This window comes from Asterias amurensis, chromosome 1 (assembly GCF_032118995.1).
Source record: "Asterias amurensis chromosome 1, ASM3211899v1".
Taxonomy (NCBI): domain Eukaryota; kingdom Metazoa; phylum Echinodermata; class Asteroidea; order Forcipulatida; family Asteriidae; genus Asterias; species Asterias amurensis.
Window position 1 is genome coordinate 14,289,368 of NC_092648.1, and position 13,352 is coordinate 14,302,719.

The following is a 13,352-nucleotide window of genomic DNA, read 5'->3' on the forward strand; positions in this document are numbered from 1 at the left end:
CTCATGAATATGTATTAGATAGAATCTCACCTTATTGTTTAATTCATCAGTTCCTTGGGTGGGTCCCTGTCTACTTCATAACTGGCATGGCCACGGCTGCCTTGGTGTGGGATACATCCTCACCCTTCCACAGTTGGGTTATCGTCTTGATCTGGGTGCAGAATTGGATTCCTTGCTTGCCGTAGAAGTTGGTGTCTCCACGGAATGAGCCACGGGAGCCAGTGAATGAGAACATGGGAAGGGGTACTGGGATGGGAACATTGACACCGATCTGTGCAAGAAGAGATGGAAGCAAAGGAACGAGATTTAAGAAAATTTAAGTTAACATTCCAGAGAGAAAAGAAAATGTTAAAACTCTTTTAGTTAAAAAACATTTACTTGCGTACGATTAACAGTTAAATATCATCCTTAATACTTTATGGAAACTGCCTGGATCCTCATATAAACGAATGGAGTCAATTCCAGTCTTAACACTGGTGTCTGTAAGCAAGACACTTAACCATTATTGCTTCGTCCTTTGGATCAGGATGTAAAGCCATAGATGCTGTGTATTAAGGTACTCTGCACATTAAGATGAGGGGTTTGCCCTAGCATGATGGCTGCATCATCTTGTGAACCGTCACAAGGTGCTGTAAAAATGGCTCTCATTTTCCAAAAAGATAGCAAATTCATGGTTGCACTTGTTTCAATATCTGCTACGTACATGTATTTGCAAGTACATGTAGTGCTTTTTAATTATTTTTTTTTTATTCAAAGGAAAAGAAAACACAAAATAATTGCAATGAATGTTCTTGATTAGAAGCACTGTTTTTAAAAAACCAACTAGGCAGCACCTTCAAAGTACATTGAAGTACTTGTAAAACATAACCTACAGCAGCCATCAACAGTTTCCAAAACTGAATCATTATATCCCTGGGACACCTGAGAGGATATCACATGAGGATCCTTCGACAAATAATGAAAAAATCTCGAGGGGTAATCGAAGGAAGAAAAAAAAAGACTTAAGAAAAAGGAAAAGCTGATCTATCAATCCATGATACACATCATGTCAAGAGACATCAAATCCCTATCAAAACACCTGTATGTGTCTTGTGTGTGCAAGGCTTATGTATGGATATGACTAACAATCGCATGGGACTCAACAAGCCATTCAAGAGATCTACTGCACAAACACCAGATAAAAAAAACCTTGCTGGGGACAAACACTTGGTCGGGACAAATAAGACAGGAGGAGGGGTTTATGAATTCTGCGCCTGAAATAATAGGATGAGCTGGTAATCTTGTCAAATTGGATTTGGTAGTTCGGGGGCCAGAAAAACAAATGGAAAGGATTGGCAGCGATCCAAAGCCAAACTTGGGAGTTAGAAAATTGAGGGTAGAGAACCTTGGGTTGAACAATGTTTTTAGTTGATGCATCGGTTAGTAATGAAAGACAAATGAAAGACACTGTCCTGTTTTTCAGTGAACTATGTACAAGATAATTTTCGCTTGACCACGATAATGAAAGAAAATTGGTTTCGATTATCTATGTCAAGTGTAGAAAACCCCCAAAATAAACACATTTTCACCTTGAATGAATATATGAAAGTCCTATTTTGACTATCAGATCAAACAGAAACTATAGACCGTATTGAATAATCCCTTTGTTGCTATGAAAGTAGCCATCTTGTAGCGCATCTTAGCGCGTACATCAAAATAACACACAGCGTTTCGGGTTTGATTTCTATGGCTCATGCACACACAACCCCACGCATACACTCACAGTCGCCATGTTGTAGGGCAGGTTTTTGAATGGTGACGTGATATTCGATACGGTCTATTAAATGTCTATGTTTAGCACTGCTGAATAGGATTCAAACTGGCCTCTAGCTATTATGCAAGCTCAGTGGTCTAGTTGCTTGACACCTGCTCCTTCTATAATCAAAGGATGTGGGTTCGAATCCCACCCCAGTCATTTGTCCCTTGATTTGTCCCTTATTTTTTCCCACAACAGTCTGAAAAGTAACATTCATCATTACAGATGCTAATTTTTAAACATCTATTAAATATATTAAGTTAAGTTAAATTTAGGTTTAGTTAAAAATACTTTCGGACAATAGCACACTACTGAATTTACTGCACCCCACCCCTGCAAGAAATCGTCAGTTTTCTATAGTAACACAACATAGCTTTTTTAACTATTACCTGGGCGGATGGTATAGAAAATAGGCTGGCACTACTACTTTAGCTTGTATTATCGTGATTAACTGTACTACCGCTGAGTCAGTTCTTAAATTGGTCTCAAAGTTTCGACTAGCTTGCTCTAGTCATCGTCATGACACTGAAAGTATGTCATACTTTGGACAAAAGCCGGGGCCTGGGGTGAGATTTTATAAATGTTCAAGAGAGAAAAAAAAGGGTCCTGCATAACCAAAGAGACAAACAGCACAACAAAAGCAATTTGAGAGATCAATTAGAAGTTGCTCTAACTGAGTAAGTAAAATCCTGTCTGAAATCTTGCAAAACTATGTCAAACTTTGGGACAAAAGCCGGGGCCTTGGGGTAAGTATTTTCAATCCTTACAAGGGAGAGAGAGAGAGAAAAAGAAAAAGAAAAGTGACCTGAATTTAACATCTCAAAAATTCATCAGCTTTCTTGAGCCATCCATGTCTTATTGTGATGCTCTGGCCATCAGTCCCCTGACCCACAATCCCTAAAGACCCTCCTGATTATAATATTAATAATAAAAAGATCTTACATAGTGCAGAAGAAATAAGGAGAAGAAATAAACGTAGCTTAAAAATCACAGTAGCATGTCAAAAACAAGCAATCACAAGAGAATGTTATCGAGAGAGAGAGAAGAAAAAAAGGGTCTTGAATTAAACATTTCAAGACTCATCAGTTTTCTTGAGCCTCGTCTTATTGTGTTGCTCAGTCCCATGACGCATGATCCTAAAGACTCTCATCTGAGGGAATACACCATCTGCAACTGTCAATAACCAATGTTGTGACAGAAGCAGTTTGAGCCTAGGGGGGTGTCAGCGTCATTGTCTGAATGTATTCTCGCTCCTCACTCTTTTCAAATACACGCTTGTAATCCATTGGTTTTACAGCTCCCCCAGCGGATTACAGAGAAAAAAGGCAATATTTCCGGGTTTTTTCTTCATATTGTAGGGGGATATATAAAATCTGACTGTGCGACGAGAACAATTCCTTGGGAGATGTATAACACAAAGCAACTTGAAATTCCCTGCATATTCCTGGAGGTGCAATAATATTGGTTCAATATAACAAAAAAGGGCTACAGGATCCCTGTTGGACACTCAATGCATATCATGTTGCTTTGGACATATCTTATCCTCCACTCTGCAACAACTATTTTTTTATAGCTTTTTTTTTTCTCCGTTTTTGCACATGACCTGTCATTGGATCAGTCATCTCTTATCGGAAGTAGCAGCACTGGCCTATAAACATTCCCTGTGTACATGTTGATATCATCTTTCACCAATTTGCAATTTTTGTGTGTGTGTTTATCCCATGCCCTGAACAGATCCCAAGGATAAGTGGGTATACAAGTCAGGAGCATCTGTAGAAGGCAACTTGGAACGAGCTCACTTTCAAGGAATGTGACCCAGAAAACAAGTATCCCATTCTATGAGTGTGCATGCTAAGTATTCCAATTCAGCTATATGCACATGTGAATGTACCCTGTTACTCAACAATGCCTGACAATAGTTGGTATTTGACACTAGAGGGCGCCATACATCTAGACCAGGGCCGAATTTCAAAGAGCTGCACAACCATAAGATAAGCTAAACAAAATTATGCTTACCGGAATTAAGGTTTCCAGCCAAGATACTATATCACATCCTGCTCATTATTGCTTAGCAGGGATTTTTTACCTAGTATTTTTTCTGCTTAAGCAACTTTATGAAATTGGGCCCTGCATACCTCTTTTTTGCAAGGGCAATGGTTGCTTGCAAGTTAATATCACCCTTCATAACTAAAACAATATACGTAGCTAAAATATTCTGAGAAAGTATGAAACATTTTTCTTTTTTTAATAAAAACTTGTTCTAATTTTAGAACACAAAGCTGTTCAAAATGGACATCAAAGTTTGTATACTGTATGTAAAGCCAAAAACCCTGGCTTTCAATGAGTGCATATACATTGATGGCTGATGTTTAATGCAAGAGGGCGCTATATCGATCCTGTTCTGTGCAAGTTCTCATAAATGACTAGCCATAGGTACAGCCGAGTACACAATGGACCCTTCCCATGAAATATGCTAATTACATTCACGCATGCGTACAGACCCTGTTGGTTGGCAAACGCCATAAAGTTGTGCACGCAGCCATTAGTCGTGTACAAAACAGCGCGATGTTCCCTCATTTTGCCAACCAAAACGTTAGTGAGCACGTGCTATGTGCAATTTACATATTTCATGGGAAGGGTCTATTCCACTTTGATATAAATTGTTGCATTACAGACACAAGGTCCTGTAATGAGACACCATCTTGCTGCAATCTAGTTGCAATCAAGCTTGTATTTATAGGGAAAATTAACAAGAAGATCAAGTTTAAGTCACCTGTCAAAGTTTCAGCTAAATACAGTGTCTACTTATTATACCCAGAACTTATTATGAAAAAACAAGACTGTCAGCTATTTTCTTCCTGAACAACAAATCCATCTAGATTTAGCGAGGTGACAGAGGTAGCAAATCGATTCAAATGTTTTGAGGGGGAAAATTTTCACAACCATATCACTTCATAGGGAATCCTTTCTCAAAATAGTTTATACTATCAAACTCTGCAGTGTTTCCAAGTAGGTTTTTATGGCCATTTATTTTCAGAGCCATGGATAGTCTTTCATGAAGGACATTTCTTATAAGCCTTTTTGAGATATGGCGGACACAGTGCTACAACACTTTAAGGTCTGGGTAAATTTGTGTGAATACACCCAAACCAAACAGTACACTCATATCTTGTCCGCCATACCTCGTAAAAGGCTTATACTATTTATGCAGTGTTATATTTTCTACATGCTGATAACCAGCCAGAGCCCTGGCTTAAGTAACCCTCATCTTATCTTACCTGACCGACGTCGATCCTCTCTGTATACTGTCTGGCGGTGGCACCATTGGTGGTGAAGATAGCAGTACCATTACCATAGATGTTCTTATTGATCAGCTCAATGGCCTCATCAATGGTGTCCACGGTGAGGACCAGCAACACAGGCCCAAAGATCTCCTCCTTGTAACATTTCATGCTTGTCTATGGATGAGGAAGATCAAGAGTTAATAGAATAAGCTGTTGTAAACTGAATAAAGCAAGACAGTTCCCTAAGAACAACTCTACCTGTTAAGTAGATACACACATGGTGTTACCGCAAACCAAATATACATTGATACCTCACCATGCCATGCCTCAAATCCTATATACTGTTGTAAACTGCTTAATACCAACCAAAACAAATGCCCCAAATAGTTTAATAGCTTTGAGAAAGACTCTGCTAGGGTCAGAACATCAGGTCATCTACTTTTTTTTTGTGATCACGAAGAATGATAACCAGTGGTGATGGTTTGTACATTAATGACAAGACAAGACAAGACAGCGTTCCTACATTACTATAGCTGATTTTAAAGTTAAATTGGTTGGGCCATTCAGTAATATTGACCTGGTCTCCTTTTGGTGACACATTTCATTCGGTTTCGTGAAAAAATTAAGAAGAAAACAGTCTTGACCCTCATTAACTAAATTATTCTGAATACCACCCCCTAGCTTTGCCTAGTTCTGATAGATAAAGTAGAGCACGGCTAGAATAGCATATGAAATTTTTTTGTATGGGTGATGCAGTCAGGTATTTGGGTCAATAGGAGTAAAAAGTGATATTTAGAAGTTTTTAAGCAACCTACCTCAACATCTGACAGGAGAGTTGGCCCAACAAAGTTTCCCTTCTCATAGCCGGGTACAGTGACTTTGCGTCCATCCAGGAGCAGAGTTGCTCCCTCATCCACTCCAGACTGTACCAGGTCAAGGATGCGATCCTTAGCTGCTGGCGAGATAACTGGGCCCAAGTCAGTGCCTGGCTGGTCACCTAAAAGGTTGAAAGATACAAACACAATAATATAGAATATTAATAAGTCGCCAAAATCCACCAAAATGAGGTGCTCAAGGTGCAATACTGTAGTGACGACTTCAAGGAAGTAACACTGAGAAGACAATTATTTTCAGAAGCTGTGTTTACTCATTTATAAAGTTTTACTCGTTTCTAAAAACTAAAGCACTTCAGCAAGTAATATTTTTAAGGAAGCCTTCTACCATCGTAACCTTTTAACCGTGTAAGATTGATGTAAAACTGTGGACTTTTGTGTTTTGCTTCTATCAAAAAGTACCTTAACCCTTGAAACAATGCATGATGAACAATTGGATGTTTCTCAACAGCCCCAAACACCATTCAGAAATTTGTCTGACTTTGTAAGGTTTAGGACTGCAGGCCCGAACTTGCCTATCAGTTATCAGTTGTACAGGCACACCAAATATCTGTGATTTTAAAATTTTGGGAGTTGAGTAACCATCGTGTGAAAAAAACACTACCCCAAGTAGTACAAGCTAACAACATAAATTATAGCAAGGGTGGGGGCAAGAAGTGCGAGGCCTCATTCTATACAAAAATTCTGTACCTGCATTGACTTTCAGATTCTTGGCTCTTTCCACAAGATCAGGAATCCATTCCTTTGCCTCTCCGACGAAGACGGCTGTTGAGAGAGCCATGCATCGCTGGCCTGCTGCACCAAAGGCTGCTCCGCAAAGCTACAAGAAACAATATGAAAAATTCAGTTACGATTCACTCTGGTAATACATGCACTCAGTTTTTTAACCCTCCCACTATTGGTGGTATAAGAATCCCTTGCCCCTACTGAAGCAAGTTTCAAGACACCGTACACAAAATTAAGATTTTAATATGTGGGGTGTATGGAGCTTTCCCTGGTTGGCCCAGATTCTTTACCTTAGACTTTATTGTCTATGTTCTTGTGGTATCTGTTCTGTCTTCTATCTTACATTGCAGTTAAGTCTGGTTCTTACCTTAGACTTTATTGTCTATGTTCTTGTGGTATCTGTTCCGTCTTCTATCTTACATTGCAGTTAAGCCTGGTTCTTACTTTCTGCAAATGCGAATTACGATGATACAATAATCGGTACGTAGTGTTTTCCCAATTCTAATGCAAGCAAAATGCGCTACAACAAAGCATTCGCAAGAAATATAAGCCTAGCTTTTGACTATCATACCTGGTTGAGGGTGTTTTCCTTGTTAGCATCTGGCATGATGACACCGTGGTTCTTGGCCCCCATGTTGGCCTGTACCCTCTTGCCATTCTTGCTGCCCCTGTCATGGATGTAGACACCGGCCTGGTCCGAGCCCACAAAGGAGATGGCTCGGATGGCAGGATGATCACAGATGAAGTTCACAGCTGTCAAGAGAAACAAATCACATTATTTTTCCTTAGGGCAAATGAAATGTCATGCTGATAATATTAAAACAGATCAAACCTTTGATCCATCTAAATAGTCTTCTAATCGGAATATAAATGAGTTTCTTTCACACTAGGATATCTAACCCAGAAAAATGTTGACCCAGTGCAATACTATCACCTAGACTGGACGGTTAACCCCAACCCTTGGCAGGGTTTAATTTTACCAGGTTTACGCCAGTTCGGGTTTGTTAATCCGGGGAAAAATTGAGTCCTGAAATATGTAGTGGGAACACTCCACCTCATCCGGAGAATGAGTCTATGTTAAATTTTCCTAAACACAGAGATTCTCCTGATTAAAGTGTAGTATGAAAGGGTATGATCTCATAACGTATGACAAAGTTGACTTGTCCGTTTACAATGACTGATTTAGGAGCTCACCATCATGCTGGCCGTGGATGACATTGATGACACCATCTGGTATACCAGCTTGTTTAGCCAAGTCTACAAGGATCATACACGCTCCTGGATCCCTCTCAGATGGCTTGATGACGTACGTGTTACCACACACTGCAGCAACTGGGAACATCTGTTATACAGACAGAGTTAAAAGAATATTACATTTTTATTGGTTTATTTCATAAAACAACATTAAAATGTACAGTATGGCGACCGATAAGTTGAATTACACTGGTACAATACGTACAAATATCTTTAAAAGTAGCTTAAAGGTTTCAACACACTATTTGTATCAAGCAAAATGGTGTCAAGCTTTAGAATGAGGCCATCAATGATGGGATACACATGAACAAAGTGGTGGATCACTTATAAAACAAAATTGTCTTGGATCAATTTTGTTGGAAATCTTGATCTTAAAAGAGCCGTTATTTCTTCCTTCCAAAAAAGAAATACCAAAACAATATTGGAATAATCAAAACAAGTAATATCGACTGACATTGATTTTTAAAAACGAGAATTCTGTTGAAATGTTCAATGACTTAATAGTATCTGGATGCTTTTTCATATGCAACTATTTTAATGTGGAGTATGCACCAGCCTAATTGACTTGTTTGGGGTTTAAGTTAAGACCAATATTCCAGAATGTTTCGGAATTGCATAAAGAAAAGAGAAAGTGGACATAATTTTCAAATATTATTCAAATATTAATAGAAAATACAACTTACCCATAGTGGGATCATGGCGGGAAAGTTGAATCTGTGGAAGATATATAGAAATATTTATCATACTTTTACATTTTTTAATGACAGGAATGAACAGAATATCTTTGATTACATTAAACAGGGTTCTGCCCAGGATTTCTTAAATAGAGAAAGATCATAAAAATATATTCTTACCAAAGAAGGACTCATTTTGTTCACTGTTAAATATGCAATTTTTGCTTTTCGTTAAAGCCTTTGAAAGGAAAATTAAGGTTTAATTATAAAGTTTGGAAAATGTGTGGTAGCTGGAAACCAAGAAAAATTCTGCTATGGGAAATCCTAGACTGCTCGGCCATGCTAGCCAACAGGGCCCAATTTCATAAAGCCTGTAAGCACAAAAATTTGCTCAGCATGATGTCCGACCAAATGTTCACGTGATTTTCAGGATAAGCAAACAACAGCTGAATGGCAGTAACAAACAATATGCAACAAATTAAAATTTGGTCGGTAATCTTGTTTTTTATCAAGGAAGAAATTTCATGCTAAGCAGATTTTTGTGCTTACAGGCTTTATGACATTGGGCCCTGGTCGGTCGAACAGCAGAAAACTTTGAAAAATGTACTTGGTAGTGGCAGATTTTGACATAAGAGGATAGAGAAGACTTACGGTGTGATTCCTGCACAGACTCCAAGGGGCACTCTCATGGTGTAAGTGTCCATGTCCTTAGCAATACTCGGCAGTGACTCACCAAGCTGAAGGGATGTGATGTTACATGTGTGCTCAACAACCTCTGTCAAAATACAGAATAAAAGACTTTGTCACCTTGTGCATTCCGAGGCATTCCTTGGCAGGCAAAATACTATATACAAGAAATTCTACATGTTGCATCATATTGACCACATAAAACCAAGATTTAAAAATAGCTTTAAGACGTCAAGGATGATAAAAAATGGCATGGTGTAATCTCTCTTAAAGAGGTATGCATTCCTAGCCACTCGTTAAAAAAAAACACTATTCAAGCAAAATGTGAGCAATTCTGTGATCACTCTTTAGTGAAGACCAACACAAAACAGCTCACGTTCGATAATCTTCATTGATCCTTAAAAGTTAAGACTTACGCAGTCCTCTCATGACATCTCCCTCAGCGTCGATTAATGTCTTGCCTTGTTCTAATGTGATTGACTTGGCGATTTCACCCTAGAAAGAGAGATCAAATTGATTATGTGGCATGTTGTATTGACAAAGCATAAAAATGTTTCTATGAACCAAGCAGCTGTATTTGCCTCATTAACCTTCAACCTGATAAAATTTTCCAGCGACTTTACCAACTATTTGAAACCATTCAAGTGCATGGGGTGGGTATGGTTGCACAACTGCAAACAGGGCAGGGTTTGGTAACATGCATTGATGCGGCTATTGTAACAATGCGCTAAATAAGAACTAGTTATTATTATCATACCAGGTTTTCTTTGATGAGGTGCTGGTATTTGAACATGATTTGTTGCCGTGTCATGATGGTTGTTTCGCTCCATGCAGGGAAGGCTGCCGATGCTGCAGCGACTGCTGATTCCATCTCATCTTGGGTGCACTTGGGAACGCGGGTTACCACTTCGTTGGTGGCCTGCAATGATAGAATTAAACATAATAAAATAATTTTTCAATACACACTAGTCCAATCAAAGAGCTGATATGTAAAAATGAACAATACTAAAAAAATAGTTGTGTTCGTCTGATAGATTTAAACAAGGAAGGTAGTGGCAGCACTTAAAGACTTACTAACTACATAAAAAACTGTATCAACAACTACTACATCAGCAGATCCAGTAGCTCTACCAACTGAGCTATCCAGCCCTATGTTGGTGGTCTCTCTTTTAGTCAATATCTTTGTTCGGGGTGCCAGTCAGAAGCCATAATGTTATATTATTAGAGGCTTTTAACATGTAAAAATCTAATTTTAAAAAGACAATCAAGAACAAACGAAAATCCGAGGATTGCCAAAAAATTAGCCAGATCATTACCTGCTAGTAAAGATGGCAGACATTACACTGCGAGAAGTAGGTAAAGAACTAACAAAATATTATAGTCGGGGAACAAAAAACAAAAATAATTTCTCACCGGGTTGTGTACATCAATCCATTCTGTAGCCTTGGATTCAACAAACTCTCCGTTGATGAACATCTTAGTTGTGGGCTGAAGAAGATAAAGTACATTGTGTTAATAAATATTATCAACTCGGGCTGCAAAACACTATTTGTTATGAAGTAACGATTTCTTTTCAAAGATTTCAGATTTATATATAAAACATCATAATGAGGTTTCATATTAAGAAGTACGCGTTTTTTCTCATCTTTGTCATGATTGCATATTTCATGCAGGCCTTGTCTTTAATCTAATCTTGTCTTCAAGTTCAGGCCAACAAAATCAGGCCAGAATTTTATCTTGGGGATGGCACAAAATAAAAACTCTTGTAAAGGGTACTTCCACTGGATGTTTTTAACACAAATTTATGGGAAATTTTTCAAGGGACACAATATCATGGTAATGGGGGAATTTGATTCCCAGACCTGTATAATCTTTTGTTTACAATTAATTTTACAACAAAATACATTTTCGAAAAGATTAGAATCAATTGATATCTCATAATACTTTTTAAATCATTGAGGACCTTCCAATAATTAAACAAAAAGACAATACTAACAAACAACACTGTGTATATTGGGCATGTCTGTGAAACTTATCATAAAAGTACTTACTTTGTAGCGATCACATGCAGAGGAATTTTATTGCATAATTTTGACTACATGTAGTATGGTGACTTTACGTCAAGTCTTTAAACCAACACACAGCTATTTAGTACAAATTGCAAATGTTGTAATTGTATTATTGATTGATTTATTGCCCCCATTGATAGAATGTGATGGTGAGATACACATGGTATTTTGTTTGTACTTACTGCTCCATGGTGGCAATATCTCCTTAGTGCACCAACAACCTGCAAAAGATGTAAGGAAATATTAAATAAAGTGAAAGACTGTCCTGTCATGGGTGCATGGGATAGACCCTAGAAGGCAGAGAACTCTAGATGGCTGTTTCATTCGAGTGTGGGTTTGGATCCTGGTCACCTGTGTCCACGACAATTGGTGCTGCATACTCCAAAGGAGTTCAGGGTGTGTTAGGAATGCTTGGATTTAAAGAAAGGGGGTAGTAGGCATACTAAGGAATCTGATACCCGGTACTATTAACTTAAAAAGCAATATAAATACCAATATTATTTATATAATGATGAATTTAATAAAGACTCCAACATACATGTAAAGTCATCTTAGTTCGACTTCACATCCATTATGATAGTAGAATTAAAATAGAAATGTATTTAATTGTTGATTTTAAGTACCGTTTTTAATCCTAGAAACGACACCCTGGCCTCGTGTGTAATTACAAATATCTGCAACAAATAATTAAATGCTGGGAAACATTTTTTGAAAGATGTTTGAACTTGTTTGTACATGAATGTTGTGCAATAGCTGTACCCTACAACTATTGCATAATTCTATACAACTATTGCATGTTCATCATGCAGAATTAAAGCAAACTTACTTTTTATCTCAGATTTCCCATTCAGATAAAAGAGGATTAGTTTCTGATTAGCAGGAATCAATGGACAAAGTAAAGTAGGCTTTGGTAGGTTTTCACACAAATCAAATTATGTTGTATTGTCAATGTCCACAGGGATCATGACCAATTCAGTCAGTCTTTTAAATATTTTTCTGGCGAAATATTTTGTTGATGGTGTTTTATTAAATAAGTGTTTAAATTTTTTAATCTTTCTGGATCCTTCCCTTAATCCCTTTCCCCTCTCTTTTTCTATAAATGGATATGTATTTGTTTGTACTTGTTTTATGCCTCTGAAGAAGGTCCGGTTTGGATTGAAAGCTAAGGCCATCTACCCTATTCTTTATAAGTGTTTTAATTTGATAAAATTTGAAGTTGTAAATGTAAAAAAATTGCATTTGGGGAATCTGGTCCAAAGTCTAGTAAAAAAATTGTTTGAACTGGATGGCTGCCTAATTTATGCACACTACCTTGTAACCAAATCCAGTCTACCATCAACTGCCTAGGAATGGAGGGTTAGGACTATCGCAATGGTGGTCCTGTCCTGACATAGGCCTACTCACTGAACACCATTTTGGTGAGAAGTGTCTTTGGAGTATAGCTTTGTGCACTTGCAATTGAATTTCCGTTTACATTGTTTTAAAATAACTAGGCATAGGTCCCAAACCAAATATTTAATTCATAAAGTTAAAGGAACACGTTGCCTTGGATTGGACGAGTTGGTCAAAACAAAAGCGTTTGTAACCGTTTTTTATAAAATGCATATGGTTGGAAAGATGTTTTAAAAGTAGAATACAATGATCCACACAAGTTTGCCTCGAAATTGCGTGGTTTTCCTTCTACTGTGCGAACTAACATGGTCGGCCATTTATGGGAGTCAAAATTTTGACCCCCATAAATGGCCGACGTGTTAGTCGACAAGGTAAAAGGAAAACCACGCAATTTCGAGGCATGTTTGTGTGGATCATTGTATTCTACTTTTACAACATCTTTCTACCCATATGCATTTTATAAAAAACGGTTACAAACGCTTTTCAAAGACCAACTCGACCGATCCAAGGCAACGTGTTCCTTTAACATGTTTTTTAAAAGGTCAATAATCCAACAGTTTACCAACCAATCACCTTGT

The 13,352-nt window shown here is 37.9% G+C and overlaps 1 protein-coding gene across 2 annotated transcripts in view; it reads right to left on the bottom strand.

Annotated features, from left to right (window-relative positions):
• Nucleotides 1-13,352, bottom strand: part of LOC139946647 (probable methylmalonate-semialdehyde/malonate-semialdehyde dehydrogenase [acylating], mitochondrial) — a 72,135-nt gene that overhangs the window by 58,222 nt on the left and 561 nt on the right. For both annotated transcript variants that reach the window (XM_071944345.1, XM_071944344.1), the window contains exons 2-13: nt 11,565-11,603; nt 10,727-10,801; nt 10,071-10,232; nt 9,730-9,808; nt 9,278-9,401; nt 8,636-8,666; nt 7,893-8,040; nt 7,270-7,451; nt 6,663-6,792; nt 5,895-6,076; nt 5,074-5,253; nt 31-271 (exon numbers count right to left, since the gene is read on the bottom strand). In XM_071944345.1, the coding sequence (XP_071800446.1) occupies nt 71-271; nt 5,074-5,253; nt 5,895-6,076; nt 6,663-6,792; nt 7,270-7,451; nt 7,893-8,040; nt 8,636-8,666; nt 9,278-9,401; nt 9,730-9,808; nt 10,071-10,232; nt 10,727-10,801; nt 11,565-11,603 (1,533 nt within the window). In that variant the 3' untranslated portion in view covers nt 31-70. The remainder of the gene's footprint in view (nt 1-30; nt 272-5,073; nt 5,254-5,894; nt 6,077-6,662; nt 6,793-7,269; nt 7,452-7,892; nt 8,041-8,635; nt 8,667-9,277; nt 9,402-9,729; nt 9,809-10,070; nt 10,233-10,726; nt 10,802-11,564; nt 11,604-13,352) is intronic.